General features: G+C 40.8%; 2 protein-coding genes across 2 annotated transcripts in view; both read right to left on the reverse strand.

Moving 5' to 3' along the window:
- Positions 1 to 11,800: 11,800 nt before the first annotated feature.
- Positions 11,801 to 12,762, reverse strand: LOC108037242. The gene has a single exon (XM_017113770.2). The coding sequence runs from the start codon at positions 12,382 to 12,384 to the stop codon at positions 11,929 to 11,931; it is 456 nt and encodes a 151-aa protein (XP_016969259.1). The 5' UTR covers positions 12,385 to 12,762; the 3' UTR covers positions 11,801 to 11,928.
- Positions 12,763 to 13,470: 708 nt separating this feature from the next.
- The window catches only part of LOC108037244 (pneumococcal serine-rich repeat protein), a 129,731-nt gene continuing 126,312 nt past the window's right edge, over positions 13,471 to 16,889 (reverse strand). Inside the window, 3 exon segments of the mRNA XM_044457468.1 lie at positions 13,471 to 15,633; positions 15,696 to 16,090; positions 16,145 to 16,320. Of these exon segments, the coding sequence (XP_044313403.1) occupies positions 14,601 to 15,633; positions 15,696 to 16,090; positions 16,145 to 16,320 (1,604 nt within the window). The 3' untranslated portion in view covers positions 13,471 to 14,600.

The raw sequence follows: 16,889 nt of genomic DNA on the forward strand, positions 1-16,889 counted from the left end.
AGATACAGGTCTTAAATTATGGCCACTGCAGGGTAAATGGAGCTTTAAAGTTTACAAAACCCCAAACCAGGATCTTACTCCACTTGGCTAAGACAACAAAAGGTAATCAGAAGGAAAGGGAAAGTCGAAGGGGAAGGGGAAGGGCACATCTAAATCTAATTTCAAGAGCCAACTCAACCGCCCCTGGCCAATTATATTAATACAGTTACTCGAATTTATGTCTCAACTTTCGAGTGCAGCAGGAAATTTAGGACAGAAGTTGGGGGCGTCGGGAAAAGTGTCTCAAAATTGAATTTGCATAATTTTAAGAGCTCGACTGCGGCTTCCAAGTGGCATATTGACAGCCTTCGGGGGAGGAATGGAAATGATGTTTTTGATTTTGATTATGCAAATTTAAGTGTCGGAACAATGTTTGCCCATCGGAGCTGAAACTCAATGGGATTTCCGTTTCGCCACAAACTCGGAAAGAGAAAGGACTCTGTTCGAAATGTTAATTACTGAATGAACCAAATCTAAAGAAGATTATATGACTACAAGATATATATATACTTTAATATTTCTCAAAAAATTTAATACAACTTTCCATTTTTGATGACTTTACCCTCTTTATATGTACTAACAAAAAAAAAGTCTTAACACGATTTATTGCATTTGCCATAACTTATGTTATGTGAAAGCATTATGCCAACTAAAAGGGTTTCATGGGATTCCCTCATAAATCTTTTATAAAAGAAATCAAAATTTGTCAAATAAAAAAGGGTTTAAGGGGTTATTGTAGGGATAAAAAAACAAACTTATATGAAACACTAGTTATATTCTTAAGTGTTACGACTAAAAGTTTTAAGCTAAAGATAAGTTGGTGTGACGACTGAATTCGCACCCTCTTCATGCGAATTTTCAGTAACCCCTTCCACCAAATGGAAGTTCGTTAGCAAAGCCCACAATCAGCCCACAAATTTGCTGCATTAGTGCGAAATTAAATTATTGTTTACATGCACGTAATTATGTTTTGAGAGCAGGCAACACATCCACTACCCCTATGAGAATAGAACCCCTATGCGATGAGGACAACCCTTGACAATAAAACGCAGACCCCTGCTCCTTTGACTTTGTTCCACCCTTTTTTTGTTGCGGCTGAAAATTCGATTTTAAAATGCTGTAGAAACATAGCAACAGGGAAAAGGACAATTGGAAAACGGGTCTGCTCTTCCTGACTTTCACAGCTCGAATTAATGTGGGGAGGATGGCGAAGGATGGTTCCGGGATTATTCGGCATTTGCATATGGTCAGCCGGAGGTCAATTTCGAATTTAATCGTATTCAATTTCGAGTGGATTTCTTTTTAATCCCCCCGGAAAATGAAGAGTCAGAGATGAGAGCGAAAGGTAAACATCTCGCAGATAACACCAGCTTTAAACTTGGATTAAAGTTGGGGTTGGAAATGTCTCGACAGGAAGAGAATGCCTCTGGGATCGATTATTGCCATTCAAATTCGAAAGGAACGTGTTTGAGGATTCCTTGCAAAAATCTGTCAAGGCCTTCCACCCAATTCCCCGAACCCCTTAATATGTTCAGCTGTTCCCCAGGAAGTTGGTTAATAATTTATGGAATTCGATGAGGATTTCTATTGAATGGGACTTGACTTTTGCCAGTTTTCCATTTGTATCAGCAGGTGACTGTTCTTTTTTTAAGCAGCCATGAAAATTGTTCTCCTAAGAGTTTTTAAAATCATGGTGATGATGTCAAACTCCCATTTTCCTGCTCAAGACTGGAGACAGTTTGGCGCTTTCATTAGGAAATATTTGGCGCAATGAAAGTTGTGAAGCTCTTAATGAAGTCATTTGTATGACAAAGCATGGTTTATTGTGTAATGCTAAAAATTGCAAAGGGGTGAAGAGCTCTAAAGCTGGGTATTATAGAAGAGCGGAACGATGAAACAATCTATAAAAATGTCGCCAGTTGTCTGACCCAAAAACTAAGTACGCATCTTTTACAAGAGGTATTTGTTAAAAAATCTTAAGAATTAAGCTGCCGAGTTACATTTGTTGACTACGCAAGAAATTACAAAATCCACTCTGCATTTGGCCTGTGTCTTTTTTGGTCGTCGTTAGAGGCGTGGCCAGAGTTAGCGATTCGAAAACATCACTGCCAAAAGCAAGGAAAGTGAATTTCAATTGAAACGCATTCAATCGAACCAAATTTTGGCATCTTCCGAGGCAATTTTCCCCAATAGTTTATCCATCACAATCAGCAGCAGAGAAAGGAGGGAAAATAGCTTAATGGGTGGAGAAAACCGGGGAAAATCTCTTCTGCTTGGCTGGAGGCTAAAGTAAAAGGAAGCCAAAGGGAAAAAAGAGGAAACACAAACAGGACAAACAGGATGTTCATTAGGTTCGCTGCATTTCTCTTATTAAATCCAGATTTTGGCAGTGGTGTGGGTCAGAGAAATTAAAGCGGGGAAAGAAATGAAAGCCAAATGATGAATAATACATGAACACAAGTTCATCTCAACGCCTGCGATTCGCTCTCGAGGATTAAATGATTATCTCGGGCATTTAATCAACAGAACTTGACCAGCCAAAGAGGAGTGGTCATAAAGTCGGGGAATTGGTGGAGATGAGCAATTACCCTTACCAGTTTCATACTCAGGGGATGGATTGATTCGAACTTGGGTGCAATAGCCAGCTTTTTATAAATATATTGATAAAATTTGTAAAAATTGTAAAGTTTTCGTTGTCTATAAAAACATGTTACGTAAACTATGTATAAACCAATAGTATTAAAAAGCCATAGCTTATTTATTTTATTTTCATTTATTCCCTCTTGCACTTTGTATGAATTGTTCGCTTCTTTTGAGCTTGTTTGCCCAATTCATCAGAGCACAATTTGAGTAGAAATAAATGGCCTGGGCCAGAGGACTCCTCACTGACCATGTCCTGTTCGCCACCATGTGTGTGTAACCGGATCCCCAACCTGCTTCCCCATGGATATTCCCCACGTTACTCCCCGACATCAGCATACGTAATCCAATGAAACGAATGCTTTATTGGCTTAATGGAGCTGACGAGGATGCGGCACTCCTCTCTCTCTCTCTGGAGAATTCGAAAGTGTATCGAAATGAAAAAGGACAATTTAATTTAATTTGACCGCAGGACACACACATGAGAATACAGCAGGATATGCAGAAAAGGTTATGCGGCATTGCGGCCATAATTCACACTTGTGACCACGGAGGGAAATTCCGGGGGAGATGGATTCGCTGCCGAATGGGAATCCTTAATTTATGGCCACTAATTGCATTGATGATAAATTTAATTTCGAATTAAGCCAGAAGTTATGAGGACATGTGGGGGAATAGCGTAATGAGGGGAGCTTCAACCAGAACAGAAGATGGCTGCACAATTCGGAGGGTTTATAAGCCGACAGCAAAGGGCTCAATGTTCCCAAAACTAAAGCTTGATTTACACCCACTTCTCTGCAGAATTCAAATAAGACATTTGGAATGTATGGGGAGTAAAATATGCGGAGTTTGTCTGACAGAAATATCTTGTTCAGCTGTCAGCTGGTAATGCATAAGTTGAGGCCTATGAAAACCTTTTGACACGGCCAATTTAGAGTTATTGTAGTTATAATGGGGAAAATTTAAAAGAAATTGTTTTTAAAGAGACAGCATAATTTAGAAATATTATTGTGTTTTATTAAAAGCAAAAAAAAGAACCGACACAATAATTTTATTTTAGAATGTTGATATTTTCGTTTGTTTAACTACCATTTGGTGAGGAGTAAGAGCCAGTGTAAGAAATATTTGTTTTTGATGAAATGTTTCTGTTCCTTTCCTATAAAATACATTAATCATTGTTAGGAAATATATTGCTTTTACATGCTGTTTTTTATTGTTCGCAAAGGACACCGATGACATTGTGCTGTAAGTCAGGCAAATATTATCTTACACACATGAAGAGCAACTTTGAGTTGTTTTATTGGATTTGTCCAGCAATTGTGTTTTGGCCAAGGGAGGGCAACGGAATACTGGATTCCCTGACTCCATCTCCAAGCAGTTGAAAGGAATGTCCATCAAAGAGACTTCCTACAAGACGCATAAATTATCCTTTTCCTTAACTTTTTTTCCGCTTTTCTCCCTGCTGAGGGAAAGTGTGAAAATTTGTTGCCAGACAAGTGCAAAGTAATGATATGCAATCCAATTTAGCGCCGGATGCCATCCCAGCTCGGGACACAGATCAGGACACTGGCCAGGAACTTGCACATTCATCACTTTCCTGATGGACTTGAGACGGCCTTCCAGGGGGCTAAAGTGGGTGTTGAAGGACAAGCCAGAGTTGGGAGCTGAGCAGTGCCAATTTGCAAGGCATTAGGGGAGGTGAAAGAAGTTAAAGGGGGCTGGAATTTAGGGGTTATGTTTTTAAAAACTCCACATGGATAAGGAGTTCTCCGAAATGTGTTTAAAAAATTTTTTTAAATGTCTGTTGACATATACATACAAACATATGACAAAAAAAAAACGCTTGCACAACTTTTCCATTTTATTTCTAATTAAATTCCATATTTATTTAAAAAGACGGATTTTGTACCAAGGGGCAATTACACATGTGGCAGACCTCAAGAGTTAACTAAATGTTTTCACGCCAGATTTAATGGTTCCTTATCCCCAACCCAACGGGTTAATTACAACACTCCCTCCACCTGAAACACATTTCATGTGGGAGCGAATGCTGTGCCATAATGGGTTAATGGCAATTTACCCATGAATGAGACATATTTTATGACTCGCTGCAAGATAATCTGCAAAGAATGATTGAAAAACATGTGAATCATTTTATGGATTGGATAAACCCTAATAAATACAAATGGTTAGTATTTATGAGGGTTAATAAACGAAGATTCGATCATGGTTTTGAACTCCTCGCTTAGATTTGTAATTCACAAATTTCCTTAATTTGTAATTAAAACTTTTGAAACAATCCTAAAAAAAAGTCAATACACTGAAACTAAATCAGCCACCTGTGAGGCAGCTTAAAAACAGTAATAAAGGAAATCCTCTAAAAAATGAAGTAAAGGATGTGAAAAAGGAAGGGTGACATTTGCATAAAAATATCATAAAAATTTATGGTCCGTATTTTTTATCCTTTTACGAACTGCAATTCGGGCGTGACGAATGGAACTGAAAGCGGGGGTGAACGAGTTGCAACTTTTTGAGAACTTGGAAAAGTACGCACTTCTTATTTTGGTAGGTTGGCAGAAAGATAAAAGGAATTAGTTAATTCTTGCTTCGGATGGCGGAAACGTGATGAAAATAATTTGACAACCTTTATCTAAGGGGAAAAAAGTCTCATTCCCTTTAATTTTCAATGTTGGCCAAAATATTCCTGAGATAAAAATCAGAGTCAGGACTTTTGGACAAAATAAAATATAGAAAAAATATGTATAATATTTAACTGTTTGATTTTCGTTTGTGTAATTGCAAAAGAAGATTTACAGCCGGGAAAGCCACTGATTTACTAGCAAAGCACGATTCTCAACACTTACCAACTGATTCCGAAAAATTGTACGTTTTGCTGGCATAGAAAAATGAAAGAACAAGTCAAACGTACGTCGGGAATTTAGCTAGTCTCTTCAAGAATTGCCACACAATCAAGTGGAACTGTTCAGGGGATTCCTCCTCTACTCAGAAATGTGGGGAACCGTGGAGAACAACAAGGGGAGAGTGCGGCAAAGTGTTTGTCGAGGCCTCGGGGGAAATGCAATGGTCAGCAGGCGAAAAGGACACGGGCAGGACTCAAGTCGCGGTGTCAGCGCCGAGGTCCAAGGACCAAGGACCAAGGTCCATTGAGGCAGCCGCAATGTTTACGCTGCGGTTCAGCTGACGATGAGTGTGGTGGAAAGTGGGTGGGGAGGTCGTTCAGCTGTCAGTTTTAATAGAGGCCGAACACTTTGATGGCGTTGACACGGCGTGTCCCTCGCAGTCCTGACTTCGCCTCGGACTCATGTGTGTGGCCTCAGACGAATCGAATGCCCCGGGGAGCAGTTTCTAATGAAGGACAACAAAGTGGGAGGATTTCCTTCAGATGACAGAGCCTGCTCATTTGCCCCAAATTTTGACGCTTTATGAGCGGTCCCTTTAGTGCTGAGTGTGCGCAAAATGTAATTGAATGAATGAGAATACGTAATCGGAGGGGGAGGAGGAGCACGAGGAGGTCTTCCAGCGGGGTGCAGAAGGTCAGTTGGCCATAAAATGTTTGTCTTCCATTAGGCCGAGATGCTCGCACGCCAGCACCGCCACTTTGAGTCAGAGAAAACAAAGCAATACTCGTTATAACTCACTCCACCGCCGAAATGGAGATGTCAGCTAATGTAGGCTCCCCAATAAAACCCACCGGCCAGACATATGACAGCATTATGAGCTGCTAGGGAAAACCTTTTTTAAAATATCTCAGGCTTGTATATTTTCTTTCTTATTTTTTTTAATTCGCGTGACTCGCGTGTCTTGCTGCATTAATTTTTTGTTTGCCTTTTTTCGGCATTGTTTTGAGTCACGAATGCAAATTTCGGGTGGGGGAGATTCGATCTGAGGTTGGGAAATATTGAAGCTCATGTTACAAGTATCAAATATTTATAATTCTTTCGAGGCAGGGTGCCTTACCGCCGAAGTCAAATTATCATGACAACTTATTTAAGTTTGGTGGAGAAGGCGCATGAAAAAAGTAGGGACTGTGGATAAAAGGAAAGAGGGACAAGTATCCATGACTTGGCCCCTGGGCTTTCGACCCGCCTGCGGTGAAAACTTTGGGTACTTGGAAGTTTGCCGCAGCTTAAAATGCTAATTAGCAGGATGGCAGGTTTTCTCGGGAATAAAGTGGGTGGAGAGGAGAGGTGCCCATCAGGCAGCAAAAGTTGACAGCCACTTGGCACGTAAGATTACCATGCTCGGCAACCTAGGAAGGAGTTGAAAAAATATAAAAAAAGGATATGACTGAAGGGAGAGCCATGGTTTAAAGAATTATTCCGAAGTAATAACAAATGATGTGCAAGATAACTATATACTTAAAAAGTATTGTATATACAAAAGTGAGATATTAGATAATAATTAATGTATTATATTTTTTATTCGGTATGAGCCGCAGTAATTCTAGTTACTTCTCCAAACTAAAACTATTTGAAACAATTGTTAATAAGAAAATCAATCAACTATTGAAGGGAATACTCAATCGTACCCCCAATCCATGGGTTATTATAAACCAAATCATACAAACTAAGAGCCCTTCATTTGGCCACCCATCATTATCATTATCTTCGCTCCTCATCAGTATGCCTGGCCAGATGTTTGGCAAATGTCCTGGAAACTCCCGATGAATTCACTCAGTTGACATTTGGGATTCCAATTGATTTCGCACCGGGCCTTCCGCTCTTTGTCTCAGATGTTTGCTTTGCTGATTTGCAAAACGAAGGAAAAAGAAATCTCGGAAAATTCGCATTCGCTTGGCAAATGAAAATCCTTGTGGCGAAAATATTCAAATGTGCAATATTGACACTTGATTTGCATTTATAATGGCTACGTGATTTTCGTGTTGGTTCCGGCTGAGGATTAGATAAGTTTGCGGTTTCCTTTTATCCCCGCCAAGGTTACGCTCTGGCTGCTGGCTGTTCCGGATCCTTGGCCATATTTTCACCGTATCTCGGGAATCTCCTCTGCCGAATGTGTTAATTTCTCTACCCCAATGATGACCTGTGTTCGTTCTTTCGATTCCAGCATATTGCGCATAAAAAATTGAACAACTTGGCCTCGGGTTGTTTTCACCATAAAATAATCTTTTTAAGCCGAAAACAAATTACAAATAAGAGGAACGACAATAAAGAGAGGGAGCGACGAGAAATACCCTCTATATAATTTGTTCCATTTTTTCTTGGGCTGCTGTTTTGCATATTTTTCCGGTGTTCCCCCTGTGTTCTCTAACAAATTATAATGTATTGGAAATTGACAGAATTATGTAATGAATAGAAAATTATGCAAATGACAGCGCAGTTACATTTAATGGCCGACCTTTTCCTTGGCCTCTCCTTCGGGTCAGGATGCCGAAGAGAAATCGAATTTTATTGACAGCGCCCAGGAGAAGGTGAATCCTCCAGTGGAGGAAGGCACTTCTAAGGGTTTATGCCATTTACGAAGCTCTTGGAAATAAAATTAAACATTCCTTTTAAAGCGAATGGAAAGAAAAAGTCCATGAGCAGAAAAAAGGAAGCTAATGAAATATACAAAAAACTTATTAAACGAGTTTTAAACCCTAAGCTTTTAATCAGAATTAAAAATTCAAATTGATAAACACCCTTTAAAGGTGGATTTATCTTAGGCATCACCTGGTTCAGCTGAGTAACACTTATCTTACAGTCAAGGCACTCAACTATACTGTTTTTCCTTGCTTAAATCTTATTTTCCTCAGGAAGATGATGAAATGCCCAGTTCATTAAAAGTGCTTCCTGTTTATCGGCGACTGGGGAGCAATAAGGAAAAGTTTCCCGCCCCGCTTATCGCAAGCATCGTTTTTCATATTCAAATATTTTTCTTTTGCGGTAATTAATCATCCAGAAAAGCAAAAAAGGCAGAGCCAGATAGAAAAATGTCTCTCGAGATAATGTCAACATAAATTCTTACGGCAATTTTCTACAATTTTCCTTATATTATTTATGTGGTTTCTGCTGTCTGTATTTATTGTGTGTTTTTTTCGCTTTTCCTCTAGGAAAATGCGAATTTAAAGGTTGAGCTTGGAAAATTAGCTCGATTGGGTGAACTGTGGGGTTTTGGAGGGCATTCAATTTGATGTGTTGACTTTGGCCCGTGGCCAGGAGTAAAATGGGAGGAGGTTGGAGTTGAAGGACAACTGAATGCGGCATTTAATGAGCCTGTCAGCAGTCACCGTCGGTCGATTTACTCACTTCACTTCACTAAACTGCTGCAGGTCCTGGGGAGGAATGGGCAGTTCTATATACACATGTGTGTGAGGGCTTTAACCTCCTCCTTTCCACCCCTCGTGCTGTGGTCAGTTTAATCACAAAGTTTAATGAATGGCTTAAGGGTTGAGGCGGATAAGTCGACCCGTCCTGCCCTCAGTCAACTTACTGCGTAGCTTATTGACAATCTGCAATCAGCCAGGCCAACTCATTTCCATAATCCAAATCAAGAAGAATCTTAAATGAATTGGTTAGCTAAAAAGAGACTTTCAAAACCCTTGGAAATCAGTATATTAAAAATGTATTAAACAAAGAAAAACATAGCTGCCTATTAATTAAATTTTATTTTTCGACATTGTTTTCACGAGTTTTTTGATTCAAGATTTGTTTAGCTGATAACTTAAGCAATCAATCTATATTACTTTTTGTTGTGTAATTAAGCTGTGCAACTAAGATAGACAACTAATTACCACATTCCCTCATAAGGGAGTACTTTCATCACTATTCCCTCACTTAGCTGTAATCTATTCAACCATCATCAGCCTCTTATTTTTCAACAGACTAAAAATTATGCAAATTCAATTTTCAGGTCGCTTCCGCTGTGGCACGCGAATCGAGGAGCGTGCTGCGATGTCGAGGACCCCGGCCACGCCCCTTTTTGCCTTGCTGGTAAGTAAGCATATTATTATAATTGTTGAGCCCTCTGTTCTGGTGCTTTTTGTTGTGATTCTGATGGTGGTGACTTTCCATCCAATCTGAGGGATTTACCCTCGAGGCGTAAACAAAATTATGTTTTCATTGTTCTCGCACTTGACACGGTTCGGTTTTGATCATTTTGCGGTGGTTGAGGATCGTCCTTGGATAAAGATTATGTGGCGGTGGCATAGAAAAAGATTTGGGGATCCATAGATTTTTTGAAGGGTCACAACAAAAATGTTCTGCCGTATTTTTTTAACGCAACACTTTCATTATGTTATTTCGCCTTAAACGATATTAAAATCAGTTCATACCGATTTTTAGGAAATCATATGTATGTACTTGTAAATTAATTTAAATTCCAACAGTTTATCAACATTTAGTTCTTATCAATTTTACATCCAATTTAACATTTCATAAATTAAGGAAAATATCCAAGCCTTCCGTCTAGACTTAATATACAACCTTTTGCTTTAAAAATAATTCCTATTGATTGCCTTTACTTTTCGTTATTACGTACAAACTCTAGATTTTGAGCTCAGTTGCCTAACAGTGGTTTGTGTCTAGGATCAACTTAACAGTAGACAGAGAGAGCAAAACAAGTTATTGTGGCATGAAAGGGATGAATAGATGCGGTTTTCTGTGAGTGAGACAGAGAAAACCGCGTCTTAAAAGGAGGGGAAATTGGGATTATGTACTTGACTGCATCCTCATTGGTTGAGCACTTTACATAAGCGAAGCATTTTGAAAAAGACCTGGCGTGGGTCTCAGCTTTGTGCCTTACTGGGGTTTACATGGTCGTGTCGGTGTTCCCATGTTCAGGTCAACTGTGCAGTGTGTTTCATTTGGCGCAAATCCATCAACGTCCACGGACGTCTCACAGATTGAGGATGTTCGATGAAAGACAAACAGGATATCGAGATGAGACGGAACTAGCCAAATCGTGGATATAAATGCATTTTTTTTACGAAAAGCTGCTCAAGAACTCGAGGTGAAGACTTTAAATGATTGCGCAGATTATTACAAAGCAAATATTTTGGAAATATTACCGATTACAAGACAAATAGCGTCATTCATAAGTAGCGTGTTTCCGATTAGACTGTCGTTTCACAATTTTAATTCTGCGCCCTTATATAATAATTTCCACAGTGTTAAATACAATTTTTAAATAACAGTCACTCCTTTCCGGAGGATCCGGCAAAATCAACTTTTATTTCGGTTTTTTGATCAAAACCATGGGAAAAAATTGTCACATATTAGAATGCCATATCTCGTTGAATTCGTTATAAAATTTCCAGTCGATTGGCATTCACAGCTAAAAAATTTCATTTTGGCCGATTTTTCGCCAAAAATTATGAACTAACCCCTTATCAAAAATTGCAAAATCCGGAGGATCCGGAAAAATCAACTTTTTTTTTGGTTTTTTGATCAAAACCATGGGAAAAAATTGTCACATATTAGAATGCGATATCTCGTTGAATTCGTTATAAAATTTCCAGTCGATTGGCATTCACAGCTAAAAAATTTCATTTTGGCCGATTTTTCGCCAAAAATGATGAACTAACCCCTTATCAAAAACTGCAAAATCCGGAGGATCCGGAAAAATCAACTTTTATTTCGGTTTTTTGATCAAAACCATGGGAAAAAATTGACACATATTAGAATGCTCAAATATTTTTATGTGGCGTGAATCGCTTGTGGAACTAAAAAATATTAATACAATCCACATGCGATCCACACGGTCAAATAATTTTTATGTGGTGTGGATGGTGACACATTCCACATGCGATCCTCACGCTCAAATATTTTTAAGTGGCGTGGAACGCATGTGGATTTTATGTGGATCATATGTGAATCATAAGCGTATTTTTTAGTTACGATCCACATGCGATCTACAAAAAGAAATACCATCGCACGCGAGTGGATCGCATGTGGAATGTGTCACCATCAACATGGGTTAACTTCGAAAAACGGCAACCACCCATAAAAACAACCTTTTTTTTTGGTGTTTAAATCTTTATTATGTTCCATTAAGTTTGTTAAATATAAAGCCAATTATTTAAAAATACTTAGGATCATCTTATGGTATACAGATTAGCTTAATTTATTAGTAACCTTACAGGTATGTAGATTAACTTAGGTCGTAGGGTAATTGTACGGAATTTATTTACTTATAACAACTTTTTGTGGGGGTGGGGACACGAGAAAAGCTCTCTTTTTTTATTACGGTTGCTAATATTTTTATCATCGTTAACAGAAACAGAGAATCTGACTATGGCGACTTGGGCTCTGGTAGTGGAACTGGATTTGCCAAATTAATGGGGTCCTCCAGTTTGGTGGAAGTCATGCTGATGTCACTGGGGGACATGGCATGGACCGAGGCCCGAACAGAGTCGGTGACCCGGATCGGCTGGTAGATGTACAGTTGAACGTCATCATTGACCCGAATGCGGCTCGCCTCCATCGATCCTTCCCGGTGTTCGATCTCAATAGGCTCCTTAGGCTGCTGCGAGAAACGGTGTCGGTAAAAGCTGGAGTCCCTCCTCTCGGCCGGGATCATCGACTGTGTCCGGGACTTTGGTTCCGCCATCCGCAGTTGGGACTCTTCTGCCAGCATACTTATTGTGGGAGACAAGGTCATGGTCTGGCGCTTCTCACGCACCAGTTCCCGCCAGTCAAGGGCCACCTGTTTGACATAGGTGTAGTTGCTCTCGTCCGCCAAAGCCATGGTGAAGAATTAAAGGCGTGCAGTAGTTGATTCTTCAAAAGTTTCCCGGTTGACTCCAGCTGGACCCTCAGCCCCCCCTTTTTGCCCCCGTTTTTCGCTGATTCTTACAGCATATTTTATTAACACTCGATTTTATTGTGCTTTTGTTTGGACGAGGTTAGTTCATTTTAATGAACTAGTGTAAGGACAAATTTAGAAAAAATAACTTTGAAGTATTGTTTTTCTACACATATTTGAAGCAAACTGAAGTAGAAAGCAATGATTTTGATTTGATGGAATACAAAAATAAAAAACAAGAAATGGATAGCTTAATCTACACTTAATAAGCATTAGATTTTAACAAAACTTTATATTTTTATTTTCTTGTAGGTTGAGCTTCAGCTGGATCCTCTCAAAATTGGGCTGCGGACTATCCAAATCGGAACACTTAGTCACGTGTGTGGTATTCATCACTTCCATATCTAATTTTTAATTTTTTAATTTTCGATTGGGCTTGTAAAAATGTAATATTATGTTTAAACTTTTTTTGATTGTTTTATTTGGGGGGAAACTAGCACGAATAACTAGGCCGCGCTGTTAATTTAGAGCTGAAAGATTTAAATATTTGTAGCATACTTTTGCGCAGCACTTTAAATTATTTCATAGCATACTTTTGGGGGCTGCAGAAAAACAATTACAGCAACAACAAAAACAATTACAACAACAACAAAAACAATTACAACAACAAAAAATTACAACAACAAATTACAACAACAACAAATTACAACAACAACAAATTACAACAACAACAAATTACAACAACAACAAATTACAACAACAACAAATTACAACAACAACAAATTACAACAACAACAAATTACAACAACAAATTACAACAACAACAAATTACAACAACAACAAATTACAACAACAACAAATTACAACAACAACAAATTACAACAACAACAAATTACAACAACAACAAATTACAACAACAACAAATTACAACAACAACAAATTACAACAACAACAAAAACAATTACAACAAAAACAATTACAACAACAACAAAAACAATTACAACAACATCCAGTGCTTCCCAAACTGTGCAGCCCCCAAATGCACGCAACAAAAAGCACATTTCTCGGCCGCCCAAAAGTATACTACAGAATAAAGAGTAAAAATGTATAACAAAACTACAAAATGTTATTTTTTAATACTTTTTCTTTAATGTTTTTGTTTTTGTATAAATGAAGATTTTCTGTTTTGTTCATTTAAATTCCAAGTGAAAGTTTTGAAAACGCACAAAGTATTTAAATCTTATAAGTAGATTACAATGATCATCTGCCAGGAGTGAGTAAATTATAAATTATGTCTAGAAATTCCAAACACAAACCTAAGAGATAATTTCTAGTTTCTTTTTTTTTTGTTTGAATTTTTCGGCTTGCAAAATAAGTTTAAAGTTTATCCTATTAATATAATAGACATAAAACGTACGATGTGTGTGGGGCTGAAGAGTCCTTGTCTTCGAACTGATTGTGTATAGTTGCGTTGCATATAAAAATATAAACTCTGATTCTCAATCGCTGTTTTAGCCGGCTGATTTGCTAGCTCTTCTAGTGGTGTTGGCTTTTAGCTTCTGTTTGCTTCGTTGCCTTGGATTGATACTCTCATTTGGACCTCCCGTCGGATCCTTTGTCATCTTCTGATAGTTCCTCGTTCACAGTTCGCATTTGTAGGCACTTTAGTGTTTTTCAAACAAAAAAGTATACCAAAACAACATTCTGTTTGTATAAATATTTACTGGGTAGGGATTTGGGGGCGGGCTCCTCCCATTTGCTCCTGAATGCGGCAGTATTTAAGTGGCTTAAGCATCGTCTGCATCATCGCCTAAGTACATCCTCTTTGTTCAATCGAACTGCAACCTAAACTCGTAGGAAATTAACCGAAATAACAAATATGTCCTTACTATAAATTGCGTTCCTTTTGCGCTCGCTACCTAAATTAGACGTATAAAATTGGGCTGCCTCGACGAGTTGCAAATTTCGGAGGAGAGCGCTCTGTTTTTCCTTATAAAACCTTGAGCGCGGGAGACGCGCGCCAAAAGCGAGCTCTTAGTGACTCTGCCTATTGGCGGGGTTGCGCTGGTTAACTCTAGTTACAGCTGTTAAATGCCTTAACATAACGTAACGGTAACCTACAACGATTAGCGGCCTGCTGAAGTAGTCGCTTTCGGTCCTCAGATTGGAGGTGGTCCGCGGATATAACGCAACTGGGGCGTGAAGCTCATGGACAAGTTGTTCAGGTTGTCGCAGCAGTTGGGCTGCATCAGACAGGCGGCGCAGAAGATGGTGAACAGGGCCACTTGCATGGGCACAGCCGCCCTGGCGATGCGCCACGCCCATCCGCGTTTGTTGCCCTGTGCGAGATCCGCTTCCTCGGCATCTTCCTCGGAGCTTTCCAAGTTGAACAGCAGCGAGGGATCGTCAGAGGGGTCGTCGCCACCATCGCCACTGGAAAGGATCTTAACATGCTTCAGCTCCATCTTCTGCTGCTCCGCACTGAGCATCTGCCCGTCCTCCTGCTGATCCTCTCCAGCGTTCTTGGCCTGACGAGTTTTCCGTGCTGCTTTGCCGCGTTTACCTGGCGACTGCGGTTGGCCGTTGCCCTTGGTAGCCTGCTTCTTCACTTGGCCATTGGCCTTGGATGGAACGTGCTGGTTCTGTAGCTGCTGCTTCTGCTGGTGGCTGGCTGCCGTGCGCACAATCAAGTCCCTACAGGTGTTCTGCAGGTGCTTCAACTCGGCCTCGGCACTCTCCATTCGGGCGGCAATCGAACGCATGGCCTCGCTTCCCGGTGCCAGAGCCAGTTCCAACTGCTTGGCCAGGCGGCGAAGGACGCCCAATCGTCGCTCCCTCTCGGATAGGCCACCATCGGAAGTGGCACCTCCATCGGAAATGCCAGAGTCCGACAGCGAACCATTCGAGGCCGTAAACTTGGCGATGTGGTAGATTTGGTTGGGGTCGAGGTGCTGTTGTACGGCAAGCAGTTGTTCCTGGCTCACATTAACCTTTTCGGATAGCAGTTTGGCCACCAGTTTGACATTCTGGGCGAGCTCCACGGGCGTAGCTTGTCCCTTATCCAGCGCTCCCTCCAGACCCTTCAGGGTGCCCCTATCCTGGCCCAAAGCCAAGTGGAATTCACTCAGACCGGACTCCAACTGTCGCCAGGCAATCAGCGAGTTGGTGAGCATCTCCAGCTGCGTGTTGATTCTGTGGATGAAAATACCTTCTGTTAAAAGAGATCCTGTGTGAGATTTCGGGGGCTCACTCACCTGGCATCTGCCTCATCCCATGCGCTGTACATATCGCTCACTTCGTTCTTAAGATGCTTGTGGAACTCCTGCTCCGCGGACATCAGCGAGTGGACATCCCAGGCCACCGTGGAGGTGGAGGCTTCTCCAGTGGCCAGGGCTTCCACCTGGTTGCCATTGCTGTCGGTGACAGTAATGGCCACTGCTCCGCTGGACGCCAGCTCCTTTCTAACACCAGCAGCCTTCTCCTCCAACGAGTTCTCCTGCTTGATTTGTTCGGACTCCTGTTGCTGATCCTGCTCCTGCTCCTCCAAGGCGTTCTGCAGACGCCTCTCCTGCCTGGTGAGCCAGCTGTGAACGGAGGCGTTGAGTCGCAGCATGTTGGTCCTGTAGCTGGCAAGTTGCGTCTGTTCCAGCTAAAGAAAAAGTTTTAGTAATTGGAAAAGAGTTCGTGGCAATGATGCACTCACCTTAAGAGCCTCCACGGCTATTTGAATGGCCGGCTCCGTGTCGAGGAGTTCCGGAGTGGGCTTGTCTCCCAGTCGCTGCAGTGAATTCTTGAGGACGCTCATCTCCTGCTGCAACTTGCGGGCAGACGAGGCATTCTCGCTCCAGCCGAGCAGGTCCTCCCAGGCGGCGAGCAGATCTGCGGGAAAAGATTAGAAGCGGGAACCGTGAGGATGTGGTCGGTTAGGTGCAGGAGGATGGTGAATCGAGTTAACAGAGTTAAATGGTGCACGAGAGAAAGGCAATTTAATTGGGCGCTGGCAATCTCATTTCCATTTATAGTACACTTCCTTTCCCGCTTTGGTGCGAGAGCCCTTGGTAATGAATACCTTTCTCTAAGCGCTGAAAATTGCAGCCGAAAGTGAAACTCTGAGCCGGCAAAAGGAAAATCAAAGTCAACAAATATAAAAAGGAAAAGAAAAACAGCCGTAGCCGCAGCAGTTAAAACTTTGCAATCGCTTTGCGGTTGTGGGAGCCAGAGCACACAAAAGATTTCTAATTGAAATTGTTAATCGTGAACGGTTTGCACTGCATTTTTAGTTTTCCCCCTTCAACTGCTATTTCCGCTGACTATGTAGAATGCTCGTTTTGTGGGATTGATTCTGCATCGAACGTTGGGCGGACTGGAACCAGAATCAGAACCAGAACAAAGCGCGATGCCAGCCCTAAAGCGAACAAAAGAACAGCTGGCAGCGAATATACAAAATA

The sequence above is a fragment of the Drosophila rhopaloa genome, unplaced genomic scaffold (genome assembly GCF_018152115.1).
Source record: "Drosophila rhopaloa isolate 14029-0021.01 unplaced genomic scaffold, ASM1815211v1 contig_159, whole genome shotgun sequence".
NCBI lineage: Eukaryota > Metazoa > Arthropoda > Insecta > Diptera > Drosophilidae > Drosophila > Drosophila rhopaloa.

Bases quoted from the DNA above. Each gene is read 5' to 3' on its own strand.
- LOC108037242 (XM_017113770.2), bottom strand. From the start codon at position 12,384: ATGGCTTTGGCGGACGAGAGCAACTACACCTATGTCAAACAGGTGGCC.